General features: G+C 40.4%; 1 protein-coding gene across 2 annotated transcripts in view; it reads left to right on the forward strand.

The window, feature by feature from the left end:
• Positions 1-16,689, forward strand: part of LOC134641328 (protein jagged-1b) — a 65,344-nt gene that overhangs the window by 6,400 nt on the left and 42,255 nt on the right. For both annotated transcript variants that reach the window (XM_063493708.1, XM_063493709.1), the window contains exon 2: positions 1,113-1,442. In XM_063493708.1, coding sequence (XP_063349778.1) covers positions 1,113-1,442 — 330 coding nt within the window. The remainder of the gene's footprint in view (positions 1-1,112; positions 1,443-16,689) is intronic.

Below are 16,689 nucleotides of genomic sequence, written 5' to 3' on the forward strand. Positions count from 1 at the left end.
CAATACCGTGGGTGAACAAAATGGCCAAAAATCAAGAGTAATTTTAAATAAATATTGATTAGAACAATACAAACAATGATAACATCAATGAAACTATTTGCAAGTTGCCTGAAATATTGTAGAAAGCCAATTAAGATAACTTTAAGGTATATATAAATATGTATATGACAAATATTTTAAACGAGAAAAAAGGACAATGTTTTTAGTTGTCCAAGGTAATCTTTGTTTGTCATTGCTATTGAGATAGTGTCAGTGAAGTAGGCTACCTGTTTTTGTCTACTCGTCTAGGTTCAGTCTAGGATTTCAAGAAAAAACATAACACTTTTTAGACACAAATAATTGTGAAATCCTGTTAAATCCTAGTCTATAGGATAAGAAGTCTTAATTTTTATGCACTTACATTCTTAGTTTTTCAGTAACCAGAAACCTCACCATTCAGCAGCTATCTTCAGACACCTCAGTCCAGGTATTTCGAAGTGCTATGTGTGGTAAATCATTGATCACTGAGACATAAAACTGGATGCATATAATCAGCAGTAAAATCTAAAACCTAACATCTGAAAGGTTTACTGACATTCAGCTGAAATGAGCTTTTTCCCCCTGGATGTTAAACTTGCACCACCATCTTTCCCGAGGCAGAGTTCTCCCATAGATTTCAATTAAGGTTTCTTTGATTGCCCTGTCTCTCTCTTATAACGTCTCTAATGTTACAGCTCATCAGAGGCTTCTCTTGTATGTTTCTGGAAAGGCCTGTGGTCCATTTTTTAAGATTAATTGGTTTCTAACTTTGCACCAACTGTAATTTAAACATCGTTTGATTTTTATAAAAGATAAAAAGATAAAATAACTCCTCTTATGACTTAAAAGCTGTTGCAGTTACCTTCTTTCACTTCCTGTCCTAATGAGACATTTTTAAGCAGAACTTGAAGCAAGACACAGCAATGACGTGAATTTTTACACAACCTAAAATGGCCTGTAAATGTAAATCACCTGTCATTACTTGGTGATCTTCCATCACTACAGTGGGTGAGAATGGACTTAACTGTGCAAGTTTGATAATATATTAATGTAATTCTCTCCTTCGCTCTCCTCTCTCCTCTCTCTGGATTCAGGCTGTCTGTGCGGTTGGGATGTTTGAGCTTCAGATCCGACACTTTCAGAACCCACATGGACGTCTGCAAACAGGAGAATGCTGTGATCTCCAGGCCAGCGGAGCACAGCACTGCTCTGCCAGGGACCAGTGTGACACTTTCTTCCAGGCCTGCCTCAAGGAGTACCAGGCCCGGGTCGCCCCAACTGGAGCCTGCACCTTTGGTACCGGCAGTACGGGTATCCTGGGTGGAAACTCCCAGTTGTTCCACCACAGAGGACACGACAGGGGGGGAGGAGGAGAGGACGGGAGTAATGGACACATTGTCATTCCTTTCCAGTACGCCTGGCCGGTAAGTACAGGGGCAGTGATGGTTAGCAGTATGGTTACCAAGGGAACAGGCTAAGCTTCAAGTGGGAAACAATACACTCAAACTGAGGCTAGAGGAGAATAACGATGACACTCAGAGCTTCACACTCACATGCTTTTGTATCACAATAACCACAACATATTTTTCTACTATAGTATTACAATATGAAAAACACAGAATTTGCTAATTTGCTCATGAAAGAAAGATAATCTTCCTGGTGAAATCACACATCTTACAACTCCCAGACTGACCCAAGAAGACCTGATCTAAGCTGTTAAAGGGTTATTAAAAGAATGAAACGAAAATATTTGACAGTGTTTGACACAGATATTCTTGTTGCCCATGATTAGAATTTTTGGATATTTGTGATCTTTGGTTTTTGAGCAAAAACACACAAACCTGAAAATGAGAGTGGCGCAGCTGTGGTTCAGAATGAGTGTGACTATCAACCCCAAATTGCCTCTGATGCATCCGTGTCAGTGTGACAGAAAGTACACAAAGACGCAGAAAAAAGTGCTGTGCGCATGTAGGTTTTGGGAGAAAGTCCTCAGTTAGACTTGAAGACTGCTTGAATAGAATGAGGCCATTTACCAGCAGAATGGCAACTTTTTGTATTTAGTATATGCTAATCTTAAAGTTCTTCCTGCAATCCTGTAGTGGCCCTTGGCGACTTTCTGCTGTCTACAAGAGAGAGTACACCAGTGTGCATTTCATTCATCCACAGTCTTGTGGGCCTTTTTACCTTTATTAGACAGTACAGTGAAGTGGAGAAAGGAGAGTGAGGGGAAGGGATGCAGCAAAGGGTCAGAGACTAACCCAGACTGCTGCATTTAACTGTGCAGCATACGAGGTCCTGCTCAGTCTCTGAGCTTTATTCCAAATGCAATCACAGAGAAATACAGCTGGTGAAGCACTCTGGGTAATCAGTAAGACTAGAAGAAAACCTAGAAACGCACGAAATGAATGCAGCCCATTTATCATTAAACTGGTGTCAAAATGTAACGGCCACTACACTAATGGCCACCACACTAGCCATTAATCTGGTGGCCATTAGTGTGGTAATTACGTTGGTAACTGTCAGTGCAAAAATGACGATGACCAGCGTTGTCACCATAATTTTATATATTCGATATATGTAGACTGGCTTCATACACTGGAACTGAAACTTTGTGTGTCTAAACCAAGAAGGTGAGCACAGACAGCCTAAACTTGGTTACTTGTTTGGTTTGCTTTTCACTCCATTCCAATGTTTTTTCCATCACTTCACACCTCCACATCTTTAAAACTTTCTGTTCCTTATGTTACAACTTTTGCTCTTTCTGGAGGTTTCTTCAGCTCATATTGAACTACTTGTGTCTTGTGTCCTCTTTAAAGAGCAGAACAATTAATCTGCAATTAGCACAACAGTAGGCAAGTGTGGTCAATTGATTATTCAATCTAACTTCTTTCTTCCTCCTCCAGTGCTCCATCTATCCCTGTTTCTCCATTTAATTTTTATTTCCCCAATAAGGCATCCAGAAGCTAAAAAAGGCCACAAATATGCGCACTCACAGAAGCCTCTTTAAAAAATTTGTATTTCTGTCTATTATATCATTTACATGTGCTGTATGTATGTAAAGCACTATGCAAAACTATGGTGCCAACCCTCATTTCTTTATGCTTCCAAGGAGCCAGACTTTTCTTGTAACTTTTTTTCGCAGTGGTCTTGAGAAGTAGTTCCTCAGCCTTTCTAAAGGGTCAAAGCTTTTCTTTGGACATTGGCTGCCTTTTTCTCTGATTTTCAGACCAATCCTTCTACCTGACCATTTTATGAGGAATGTTTTTGATTGTTGAACCGATTAACATTCAGCTATGAGTCATTCAAGCAAAAAAAAAGGGCACCTAACTTAAGGGATGAACTATTGTTGTGTGCACACGTAACAGAAACCTTTTAAATGTAAATTGGATCTTTAGGCACTTTGTTACTTGCAGCCAGAAACATTTTTTTTCCAATTTATTTTATTGAATCCATGAAAAATAATAAAGATTACACAGTTTCAAACACATAAAATAGTTTTTTTTTGCCTAATAAGATGGTTCAGTGTCTTATGGAGTGAAATTTTAGTTTCAAATGATTGTCAAAATTTAAAGATGCGGTCAGGAAAGAGGTACAACAGTGAGGCATCTGTAAAACACAGTGGAGGCTCTGTCATGGTAACTGCTAATAGCATAAGCGATTGATTGTTGTTGAAAAAAAAACATTCGAAAAGTAAATACCTTTCAAGTGTTAGCCTTTTCAGAGGTTCGGGGGAGGGTGCAGCTGTTGGAATAAAACAGCAAGTGGGGTCTTCATGTGTCACGTGACTCTTAAAATGACAGGAGAGTAAAAAGGTTTAATCACAGTGTAACACAAATACAGTAATTAGGCATAGCACTTATCTCTTCCCATCAACCCATTTTCTAAGAATCCATTAGTCCATCTGGGTGCTCATTAGTCACTCCTTTACTGTACTTTATTCTCACATTTAACTCTTGTTTATCAGTGAAACCAGAGCTAAGAGAATCTGTTCAAAATGTCTTGGCAAAGACACATAGAAGTCATCCACAATTTTCCCGTGGATTTGAAAAGGTTTTGTTTGTTTCTTGCACTGAAGAAATGCTCCTGCAGTATTTCCTGTTACCCTTTCTTTGTCTTTGATCGCTCCCAGCATGGTCGACTTGTTTCTCATAATGAAAGAATTACAGAAACGGCAGTCAAAGACCTCACGCTTCTAAGCCATAATCATATTATGTCGTAATAATGTTTGTTATGTAGCACAAAACCCCCAGGTGAGGCTTCAGAAACACACACACACACACTCCTAATATGTCTGCAGTGGCACACACACAGCTGTATTTCCTTTACTTCAGAGGACGTTACTTTGACTCACATTAATTTCCCGGAGACTTACGCTAAACCTGAAAACTAACCCTTCATACTGAAATTAATTGATTTATGTTATGGGGACTTGGTTATTGTTCCTGCACTGTGACTGAAAACAGTTTTATGTCCCTGCAACAATCTAAGCACACACACACACAGAGGAATGTTACACAGCTTTGGTTTAGGTTTCTTTTTCTTGATTAGTATCAGTCCATTTACCTGTGAGACTCCCTGTCCCAGAGCCAATTATCTTCCCTTATCTGTGTATAGTTTGCTTTTGTGTGAGTTTTCATGTGTGCGCTGTATATCTACTGCGTGTGTCACACTTTTCACCGGGGAAGTGCGTGACTGGCAGGTACGAGTGTGAGAAAGTTCTCCGTCAGAAAGCTTTACCTGGATCAGTTTCAGGGCCGGGCCGCAGGGCGGGCTGGGCTTCAGGGGAGAGAGAGCCGGGACACTCTGTGGCAACCTTAGAGCATTTTCAACTGAAAGGCCTGCTTTATCTGGCCATCTCTGGGAGGTGGAGGGTAGTGGGTGGTGGGTGAGGGAGGTAGAGTGATCCCCCTGCCCCAGGTGAGGGGATGAACAGGTGAGCAAAGTCATTATGAGGAAAGGTGAGCTCTTTCTGTCCCCTGCCCTCCGCTCACATGTGCAGTCTCCATTTCTCACACTAATCTCTTCAGGGAAATGCGCGCCTGTGTTTTTGTCTGCATTTGTTTATGTAGCTGTAATTTCTTGTGTTTTGTTTGGTTTGCGTATCATGCTATCAAAAATGACTGCAGGGGTTCATCGCTATTAGGGTCCTGTAAGTCTGCGCCATGATTTCTCGGCTTATGGCTTAATCAGCTTTTTCTATTGGTTTTAGAGCACCTGTAAAAGCTTTACTGAAAGGCAGCCTCTCTGAGAGGGTTTTATAAGAATAGTTCAACTTTTCGTTACATGTTCAATGTGAAGACTAATACCTTTCTCTTTAGACAAAATATTCAGTGAGCACCAAGACATCATCTCTGCAGGCCCCTGCTAGAATGTTAAATGTTAAAGTTCATGACAGTACAATTAGAGAAAGACTGAATAAGCATGGTTTGTTTGAAAAAGTTGCAGAAAGACAGCTTCTTATCTCTAAAAAGATGCACAGTAACACATTTGGAGAAAATGCATAATGGAAGGAAAATTTCATATCAAACCTCATCATAACTGTCAAGCACAGTGGTGGAAAGGTGATGATTTGGGCTTTTTTTGCAGCCACCTGCGCACCTTGATCGTGAACTCTAGAGTCAAATGTAGGCCAAGCTAAAGCTTGGCTCAAACTGATTCATGCAACAGGATAATGATTGCAGCCACAGCAGTAAACTACAGCAGAATGGATGAAAAAAACAAAGAATATAGGTGTTGTAATGGCCCAGTCAACGTCCAGACCTCAATCTGACTGAAATACTGTGAAGGGACCTTAAGAGAGCTCTGCATAAACAAATTCCTGCAACCCTCAATGAACTGAAGCAATGCTGTAAAGAAGAGTGGTTCAAAATTCCTCGGCAATGATCTGACAGACTGAGAGAAAAACGCTACTTCAAGTTATTGCTGCCAAAGGTGGTTTTACAAGCTATTCAGTGTGGATTTTTCACCATCACTGCTTTGTTTTGGATTAATTTTCATCAAATACATAATGCACTTTTTTTCAAAGATTATGTCTTGATGTGTAAAATCTGATGTAAGTAGTGAAATGTAGCAATGAGTTTGCATTGCTATCATTTTGAAGTCTGAAGTCAGGTTTGCTGGTTTTTCCCGTTTCCAGTCTTTACACCACGCTTAAGGTATCACGGCTTTAGCATTATACGAGTCCCAAGTGGTGTCAATCTGCTCCTGACAAACAAGCTTATTTTTCAGTGAGGAAACTTTACAAAATGTCACATAGTGTAACAACATTTAATGTTTTTCGTTTGCTTATTATGTGAAAAGTGCAGACGAATCATCCCTCGAGTGACAGAGGATGAAATAGGATATCTTTGCTATTTTCGGTCTGTCTTTGAAAATGAAAATGCAGAGTTTAGCTTTGCCTCCTGGTTATCAGTGACGGTACAGATAGCCCGAGAGACGTGGCTTTTTTTTGACCCCGGCGTTAGATGCATGGATACTCAGCGGTCTGGAATATTTTAGCTGTGGCGTTTCAGCAGAGATCAGAAAAGTTCAAAGACTTCGTAGATATGAGGTTGTTTCTTTATGGCCTTCATCTGATGTTCATTTCACTGGTGAATCTGTTTTCATGAAGTGAAATAAGAAAAGCAATGCACTAACGTAACGGTGAAAGTTAAAGGTGCAGAGGAAACAAACAAAGGCAGAGACAGAAAGAGAGTTTCAGTGGGGAAATTTAGACAAGTCATCCAATAAAATAATCATTATCATTGATTAATAATCATAGTGATTGTTTGTTCCTACTAATATCAGCATTTCTTAAATGAACATTAGAAGCATTTCCAGAAAAAATTGGACCTATGACATGAAAACTGAAGCTTGAGTCTCATTTGTGATAGTTTTGGTTTGAAACACACCTTTTTCAGTGTTGTGCAGATGTTATTAATCTCTACTTTCTAAATAATCGGGGTACTGATCTTTTTGCTTTGTCTTGAAATCAAAGAATTTTTTGAAATTTGAATTGCCTAAAAATATTATCTGTGTTTTTTTCCATAATATAAAACGTGTAAGTAAATATGGCGCTTTAGAATAAGTGGTTACATGAGCCACTTATATTCAGGGACATTCAGTGTTATCACATATAGCACAAAGTTTAGTGGTGGTAAATCTGAAGTTTTGTTGACAGCCTAACATTAATTAGCCTTTTAATTTTACTGTGTATTAATAGTAGTATTAATGTAGAATATTAACTGGTTCAGTAAAACACATACCACATGCTTTTATGTACCACAGCATTTTTCTTCTGTAAAATTCCCCAAAAGTAAGTTTTTGGGGAATTTTTTGTTGACGGCCTTTTTGTTGAGGGACCCAGGGTGATGCTGACTTTCAGTCAAAAATACGTCATCCCTGCAGCTCTCCATTCACAAGGCCACTGAAGTTTTCTTAACTTTAAGACAGACGTATAGATCGTATTTACCGCCGTCACAAAAGACCTATGAAGTCATTTTCTTGGGTGAGAGAGTCTCCTATATGTATTGATTCGCTGTGAAAACGGCACTCACCAGACAATGTGGGATGTGAATCTAATATTTCCCGACCCTTTGTGACTCAGAACTAGTTTATCAAGGTCTGGTTATGCCCGCCTTTTCTTCTTCTTCTTTTTTTTTAAACAAACTGCGACAAAAGACGATATGATAGGTGCCACAGAAATCCTGTTAGGGCAAAGTGAATGGAGTGAAGTCCCCGCCATTTGTAATCCTCATGTCAAGTGTTAAAACCCATTGACGGTCAGGTTCTCCGCCAGAGGCTATGGCTGGATGTTCCTGGGAAAAACTCACATTCAGCAAAGACTGTGCGCACGAATGTGGTTGCGAGTGTGTGTGTGTGTTTAGTGAATACCGACTTCCTCTTGCCTTTAGTCTTGTCATTCAGGGTAAATGTATCTCTTGGGTTTGCATTGATGTGGGTCTTTCTTTGTGTTGTCAGGAGTAGAGATAAAAGCAGCACACTGAGAGCACGAATAGCAGAAATGTTGACCGTTAACAGATAATGAGTTGTTTTGATGCTGGCTGTAAGAACGTGAGCCAAGATGCCCAATCCTAAAAGCTCTGCCGCTCAACCCACAAATGGATTTTCATTAGAAACGTGGCATCACTTAAGGGTAAATAAACAGGCTTTTCAACACCACAAGATTTATTGCCAAGAAGCTTTGATACAACAAAGAGGCACATATTTTCTTACTTTTTGTGCAGTGCAAATTTATTTCCTACAAATTTTTTAAATGTGTTTCTTCTAAAAACAAACCAGAAGATGTTACCAGAGTTAATATTGCTCCAAATAAAACAAGGTCAGAATGCTCAAATGTGTTTGGGACACTTGCTTTTGCACTTGTACTGCACATTAGTCTCTGTTTGTGAGAACTAACTGTAGTCATCTATCATGTGTGGATTAAATTGTCTCTGATGTTGGGTTTCCACTACTTTTATATTTTGGTGAAAATTTTCCCAGTGCTACAAAAGTCCAGATGAGCATGTAAAAATGGCCATTCTTCGGTAACATTCTAGCACTCATCAGCTGATATGCTTCCAGCATGTTATCCACAAGCTCAGTGTAGCTCTCTGATCTCTGATTGGCAAGAAAATTCTGGATAACCTGCACTAATGCTTCCCATGCTGCTGATTCAACTGGCTTCAGTTTCCTTTTGAACTCATGGTTAAGCATTAGTTCGCAGATTTCAGGATCGACCAAAACACATTCCTTAACTTTGGCTTCACTTTTCCTCACCAAACTTGTTTCTTAAATGCTGAAATGCATTGTTGAAATTTCTTAAAGTGCAGAGAAAGAATCCCAGTAGCAAAATGTGTGTTAACCAGTGTTGTAATCCAAGCAAAGTGTCAAGATGGAATGTTTTAACTAAGAAAATTTTAAGTCTTCCATTGGATAATTTCAGAAGTGATTAGTATCCTTCAGCTGGCAGCAGGTTATTGACCCCAGCTGATGCAATGAGTAGCTTATAACCTAGTCGTGTTACCCTGTTTCAGAAAGAAAGCTAAGAAAATTGTTGAAACTATCAGAACTGGGTAAAGAACTGTTTTAGATATTATTAAAACCTAGAAGGAAATCAGTGAACCATCACCTTCAATGGTTGGGAAAAAATCTTGAATGGTTGTGAGCAAAGAGCAGTCAAATGTTTGGTAACATAAAATTGTAAAACAGTTGCAGTAGAACTGATGGAGAAGCCAACAGACTGAGTCTAAACAGCAGTGTAGCCTTAAGAAAACCACCATCTCACCATCATTGAGGTTAGTTGGGAGAAAAAAAGAGTCGTCTTTTTGCTCTGGAGCACAAAGTTCAAGCTCTTGAGCAAAGAAGGTCATGAGAAAGGCGAATGAAGTGTTGAGCCGGTCATGCCTATTGTGCACCGTACAGTCCGGGGGAGGCAGTGTTATGATCTGACTGCTTGAGTTTTTTAACCTTATGTGCCCAAAATCAGGTCAGCTGACCGTCTAAATATATTTAACTCTATTGAGAATCTTTGGGACGGGATGGAGAAGACTACACGCAGTGGTTTGATCATGATCCCATCATCAATGGGATCTTTGTGAAAAATGAACGCAAGTCTGCATAAGCATAAGCGATAAAATAGCGAATGTGTGCTGCCATCAACGCTAAAGGCAATCTAACTAAACAATAGAGGGTGTGAGGTTTTGGCAGCTTTGGCCGGGCAGTGTATCACCTCTAGATGTAAATCTTCATCCTCTCCATTCACTGTGTACTGTCAACTGTTTGATAAAGAAAATGAGGGAGGTGAAAATATCTTTTTACTTCCTTGTTTTCAAGTTAATCCACCAACAAATTTCTCACACCTTAACACAACAAGTCTAATCCAACTTGGCTCTTCATCAGAAGAGCTATCGAGGCTATCTCGGGTCACATGTAGGCGAAAACAAAGGCTCTCTGCTCAGAGCAACATGCAAAGTGCAGGCATATGCAAATATCTTCACTTGTCATTTGTGTGACAAGTTCTTTCCCGTCAGCCTCTCAGCTCTCATGATAATCTGTTGTCTTTGTGTGTCTCTATCTGTGTTAAAGAGAATTAATTCAAAGGCACACAGCCCACTGTATTCTTATATGTGACATTTTCAGATGACATGGTAACAAAGGAAGAATTCAGGTTTAGTTTTTACAACAGGAGGTCGATTAGATAGATGGGTCAACAAAACACTGAACATCAACATGCAGTAGTGTTTGCTTCAACCACAGCTCTGTGGTGGCATTGTCAGTTTGAAATTAGTTTTTCAGGACAGCCTAACACATTTTCAGTTTTCAATTAATCATTAAAAGAATTAAGTCAGATAAGTCATTTTTTATACAAACATTTTTATATCCATGCCTCCAGACTGGTCTCTGATCAGTAGTTTCAAATGGACGGTCTATGGATGTGGATAGTGATATCTACACGTCAAAATATACAATCACCGGCCATTTCGTTAGTCGCACGTAGCTAGTACCATGTTGGACCTCCTTGCCAAAAATTCAACAAGCTGCTGTAAACATTCCTCAGAGATTCTAGTCTGTGTGATGTGAATCTCCTGTGTGATCACATCCCAAAAATACTCTATTAGATTTAAATCTGGTGACTGTGGAGGTCGATCGTGTCTCAAGAGTTGGCAGTTCATCTTGTAATCGGAAGGTTGCTGGTTCGAGCCCCGGCTCTGACAGTCTCGGTCGTTGTGTCCTTGGGCAAGACACTTCACCCGTTGCCTACTGGTGGTGGTCAGAGGGCCCGGTGGCGCCAGTGTCCGGCAGCCTCGCCTCTGTCAGTGCGCCCCAGGGCAGCTGTGGCTACAATGTAGCTTGCCATCACCAGTGTGTGAATGTGTGAATGACTGAACATAGTGTAAAGCGCTTTGAGGTCCATAGGGACTAAGTAAAGCGCTATACAAATAGAGGCCATTTTACCATTTACGTACAGTGAACTCATCACCAATGTTCAAGAAACCAGTTTGAGTTGATATGAGCTTTTGTGGCATGGTGTTTTATCCTGTTGGAAGCACCCATTAAAATATGGATACACTGTGGTCATAAATAGATGGACATGGTCAGCAACAGTACTCAGGTAGCTTGTGGTGTTTAAACTATGCTTAGTTAAGGCTATATTATTCCCCCCACACCATTACACCACCATCACCAGCCTCAACCACAAGGCGGGATTGGAGCCATACCCTCTGTTATATATGCACAATTCTGCCACTACCTTCTGAATATTCAACACTCATCAAACCAAGCAATGTTTCTATAATCTTCTGTTGTTCAATTTTGGTGCACTCATGCGGTTTCCTGTCCTTAGCTGACAGGAGTGGCACTTGGTGTGGTCTTCTGCTTCAAGGTTCCATGTTGTGAATTGAGAGATGCTCTTCTGTATAACTCAAAGCAGTCTGGTCATTCTCCTCTTGCAACAACAAGATGTTTTCACCAAGAAGATTTCCACTTCTTGGATATTTTATTTCTTTTTCAGACCATTCTTTCTAAACTTGAGATGGTTGTGGAGGAAAATCTCAGTAGATCAGCAGTTTCTTAAATACTCAGACCAGCCCGTCTGCTTCCTGGTGCCAGACAGGCTGGTCTATGCAAAGTTACTTAAATCTCTTTCTTCCCCTTTCTGATCCCAGGTTTGAACTTCAGCAGGTCATCTTGACCATGTCTCCGTCCTTAAATACACTGAATTGCTGCCCTGTGATTGGCTGATTTGCGATTTGTATTAACATTCAGTGAGTACATATGAATAGGTGAAACGAATATTGTCAAACTGATTGTTTATGTCATTGTCTTTGCAACGCTGGTTTATAATTAAAGCCATCTTGTGGAGTTTTAATCTAGTACTGCTAAAACCTGCTATATACACAGGTTTGAAAATGATGCTATAATTAATATAAGGTTGGATTTGGTGACTTAAACACACAGATCAGTAATCCAAAAACAACCATTATAAAGAAATGTACTAGCCTGATGTATATCAGCGGGGGAAAAAAAGTAAAGTGACTGAAAGCAGACACCAATCCAGCTTGCGTTACTACATGAATGGTCCATGTGGGTGTTTAATCCCACTTTAAGTGGCGCTTTGTAAACCTCTTTGCTCATATATATGAGCAGTATCAAAGTAGGCAAACTACCTGTATGGATGATTAGGTTAAAAGACTTGAAGAACTAAGATCTTAGTGGAACAGTGGATGTTGTGGATGTGTTGTCCTAGAGACGCCGCCAGCTGCCTGGGAACCACAAAGAAATTGTTTGGATTTGTGTGTGTTTATGCACGGATTAAGCCAACAAGGCGATGCGGGTTAATTAGCGAGTTTGACAGGTGCTCAAGTGAGATTTTGTTGCCTTTGGCTAATTGTTTCCCCCTGTATGAAGTCTTAAAGCTCAGCCAAGCTAACTGTTAATAATTTCCTATTAAAATCAAAGCCTGCAGAGGAAACAATTGGCAGAAAATTAAATGCATGTACTTAGTTACTTTCCACCAGTGAAACCAGTCAGAGGTGACTCTCAAGACATGAATAGGACACACAGACAGCGACGTAACCTGCATTCCTGCTGTGTGGGAGCTGAGCGGAGGAAAGTCAGTGGAGGGAAACCAAAGGAGAGGAGCATAGTCGGAGCTTTCTTTCTCCACGGAGTTTCTCTTTCACTCTTTCTCCGCCTGTCGTTTGTGCGCTCCTCTCTTTTGTCCCCTAATTGACTCTCCTTGCATACCTTCATGTGCGCTGATACTGTTGTGTGCATTGTACACACACACACACACACACACACACTTCTCATTTCTCCTTCTACGGACACAAGTGAACACACAGATTGTGAATCCTAGAGGCAACCCGCACACACACAGATGGAGAACACAAAAAGGTTAATTCCATCAGGATTTGAAGCTTGTGTTTTTTAGAGATAAGTTAATAACTCGGGGGTAAACGTCTCGAGGGAAGCGTGTTTTAATGATTTCATTTGTGTGCAAATTGGATCGGGAGTAGGAGTCTCTTTATTAGAGGAGAAAAGAGGACCTTGATTTACATGATCACAGTGAAATTACGGCGTGTCCCTGTTTCTGCATGTGTCATTGTGTGTCACTGAGAGCAGACTGCAGGTATACTATCCTTTCAGTGTATAAGAAATGGCTTCCTTTCAGTGTCATCGATTTGTCCTTGTCTTTTATCTGTCTCGAACATTTCTCAGACATCATCTTTCTCTCAGACACACCCTCGCTGTCTCCTTCAGAATTACTCGTTGAAGACCTTTTGTTTTCAGCAATCGCTTCCCTTCACTGATGTTCAACCACATCAGCTCCCTGTAGACTACACAGAGCGCATAAAGTTAGAGCACAGCTGTCATAGAGCCTCCTCTTTTCTCAGTGGTTTCCTGTGTTGCCAAATCTCAACAGCAGCAGCCACAAATATTTTGAGGCATCACATTGTGAAATGTCTGAATCTGAGCATGAATCCCTGCTGTGATTTAAACCCTGCCTCTAAAAACTCAGGTCTCATGAGCTTACCTACAGTATATTTACCTTATATCAGCTTGGATAAATCGTAGGGTTGCGTCAGGAAAAGTCTCTATTGTAAGAAACAAATCAAACGTGCCGATCCATCCACTGCGGCAACCCCTTGGGAAATAAGAAAGAAGCTGAAGGTTATTTATATTTACTTTATATCACATGAATGGGAGTATCTTCTTGATGTAGGAACATTTAAGGCCTCAGGCTACGTCCACACTAATGCGTTTTCGTTTGAAAACGCATCGGTTTCTCTCCGTTTTGGCCTCCCGTCCACACTGAGATGGCGTTTTCCTCAAGGAAAAACGCAGCGTTTTGAAAACGCTCTCGAAAACGCATACATTTCAAAACGGAGCTGTCCCGTCGCAGTGTGGACACTCGACTTTCTAAAACGATGACGCATTATAGTCATGTGATGCAGTCATGTGACCAATTAAACAAAGATAGCGGAGTGCATTTTACAGCAGTTGTTTTGATTGCTCAAAATTTTGACAGCCCTAAAAAAGATTAATATCAGTTTGTACATGCTTCAAATGCTTTAATTCTCACTCGCTTTTGCACATGCGCAGGACTGGAACGTAAGCCTTTTCGGCCGTTTCAATGTGGACGCACAACTCTGTGAAAACGACTGAAAACGCTAGTGTGGACGCGGAGTGTTTTCAGACGAAAACGCCATTTTCAAATCTATCCGGACTAGTGTGGACGTAGCCTCAGTGATACAAGCCTACAGACCAGGCAGTGGTCCCCGCATTGCCGCTGAAACCAACACATTTCAAAAGGTGCAGCTTTTACTTTGAAGGCAGAATTTCTCCTTTTTGTTGCACTTTTTAAATTTTCATTATCGCTTGGTGGGTAGTTGACGAGTGTTTCCAGACAAGCTGGTGTCATCCATGCAAACTTTTTGCAACTGTGGCAGCCGGCTAGAGGCCAAAGGAATCGTGAGGGGGTTTTTAGTGCAGTACTGTATTCCTCTTTGTGACCAATTTCACGCTAGAGACTGTCAGCAACATGCAGACTCCACTTGCTCACCAGCTTCTTTTCCCTTTCAGTCAGTGATTACCTTGCGGTCACTACATGGTATGTAGGCTGGGGGGCCTAACACTTTGACCTTATAGGAGAAACATTACATAATAATTAAAGAATCTTGATGTTAAGAATTCCAGAAAGATTATGGTGACAAGTCCCGGCAAGCAAATATATAGTTAAAAGCTGAAAGTGGACATGTTAACATGAAAACATGGTCTTGGTTCTTAGTTGGCTTTCTCTAAGGTCTTTACACATAATGAGCTGGTTCTGATGTTTCTGAACAAGAACATGAAGAAATGGAGATTGTCATCTGATTCTCACAAGAAGGCAGCATCAGGGAGAATTTCATGGTTTGATCCAGGAGTTAAAGCTGTATCAAAACTGCATATTTCAGGATGTCAGTGGGGCAGTTTGAGCTCTTGTTGGCAGAGTTGGGACCACATCTGAGGAGGCAGAAGAATAATTTCAGAGAGCCGACTGACCTTGAGCAGCATCTAGCTCCGTGTCTGAGGTTAAACAGTATTATTCTACTATTTCAGTATATTCAGTGTATGTGTTTTGAACTACGAGTGCACTCATTGCCAAATGGTCCCTGTGGAACCAGAGCCTGTTTTTTATGTTTGTACATTTAAAGCATAACCAGTTTTGGAAATCTATGTATGCTCAGGAAAATACAAACAGGGTTGCTGTTTAGATTTTGCATGTTTACATTTTACTCAGGTTCATAAGTGCTGCAGAGAAGCATGCCACTTTTACTGTAGTGTAATGTCAGATGAATAATTGCAGAATTAGTGTTTTGTTGTTTTTTTTTTAATTTGCATTAGTGGAACTAGTATAGGGAGTAACTGGAATCCAGGATGCTAACATTTATCATGAATTCAGGGATATGCAAAGCTAGATTATCTGTGCTTCATGTAAATGTCTCCAATTTGATTAATCGTGGGACAAAGCTTGTAACCAAGAAATTCATGCTCATTGTGTCCCATCAGATAAGCCTGTGCTCTCTCTCTGCCCGACTGCTGGCACTGCGATATTCTTCCTTCACTTTTCATCTGAAACGACTGCAACGCTTTTAAATATGTTAAAATTCAGTCTGCGTAAATACAGCATGAAGCGTAAGTGGACCCACATGCTGGACACTGTATGTACAAACATGTAGGTGACTCATTACAGTCTTGTCAGTTTTATGCTACCCCACTGATCTGCAGTTTGTGATAACATGACAAAAAAAGGCAGCATGGCAAAAAGAGAGGATGCAAATATGCAGAGAATAAATTAAATGCATTAAAAGTTAGAAGTCCCGGATCCATGGTTCAAGCCACAGTTCAGTCCCAGGAAGAGACACAGATCCCTTCGGGTTTGTGTCAGGAAGAGCATCCGGCATTTAAAAAAAATCTGCCAAATCGAACATGTGGCACTGCCCACTGTGGTGTCTCACTGTTAATAAGCCAGCAGCAGACAGTGCTTTTTTTAAACTAGAAGAGAAACTTTGTAAACTCTCCAAAATGCACCTGCTTTTTCTGCTGTACCAAGTCAAAGTATCTGCTGTGAAAAAGGTTTGTGGCGAAGCTGTAATTTATCTCACTTAACAGGTATAGCACGAGAGTGTCACTCAATTGTCTGTGCACGCCCCCACAGGCCTGTGGAGGGGACTAATCAGACACATTAAGTGAAAACACCTGTGGATGTAATTACTGTAATACAACTACTGATTGTAAGGCCTCGGTGTAATAACTCAAAGTGCTCCCCTCAAAGAAGAATGAATATAAGTGGTTTTAGCAAAACAGGTGCAAAAGTGTCTCTTATATTGAAACTGTCTCACTGCTGCCTTCATTCTCATTAAACAGATTAATTAACAGAGTAGTGCACAATCAAATGCAGACTATAATGCGTGCAGAACACTGTACTCATTTTGTTGTTATTGTTTATTAAAGTAAAACTTTTTACTTTAATAATCTTCATTAAAAGTGACCTTTCTGTAACATCACAAAAAACCACAGTCAGTGTCAATGTAAGAGCTGCAAAGACGAGAAATATACGACGAGTTATCTCCACTTCTGACACTTTTACTGTTTATGAAGACTAGAAATCTGAGACCATATAAACACACACACTAACAAGACATCCCA

This window comes from Pelmatolapia mariae, linkage group LG14, assembly GCF_036321145.2.
Source record: "Pelmatolapia mariae isolate MD_Pm_ZW linkage group LG14, Pm_UMD_F_2, whole genome shotgun sequence".
NCBI classification, from domain to species: domain Eukaryota; kingdom Metazoa; phylum Chordata; class Actinopteri; order Cichliformes; family Cichlidae; genus Pelmatolapia; species Pelmatolapia mariae.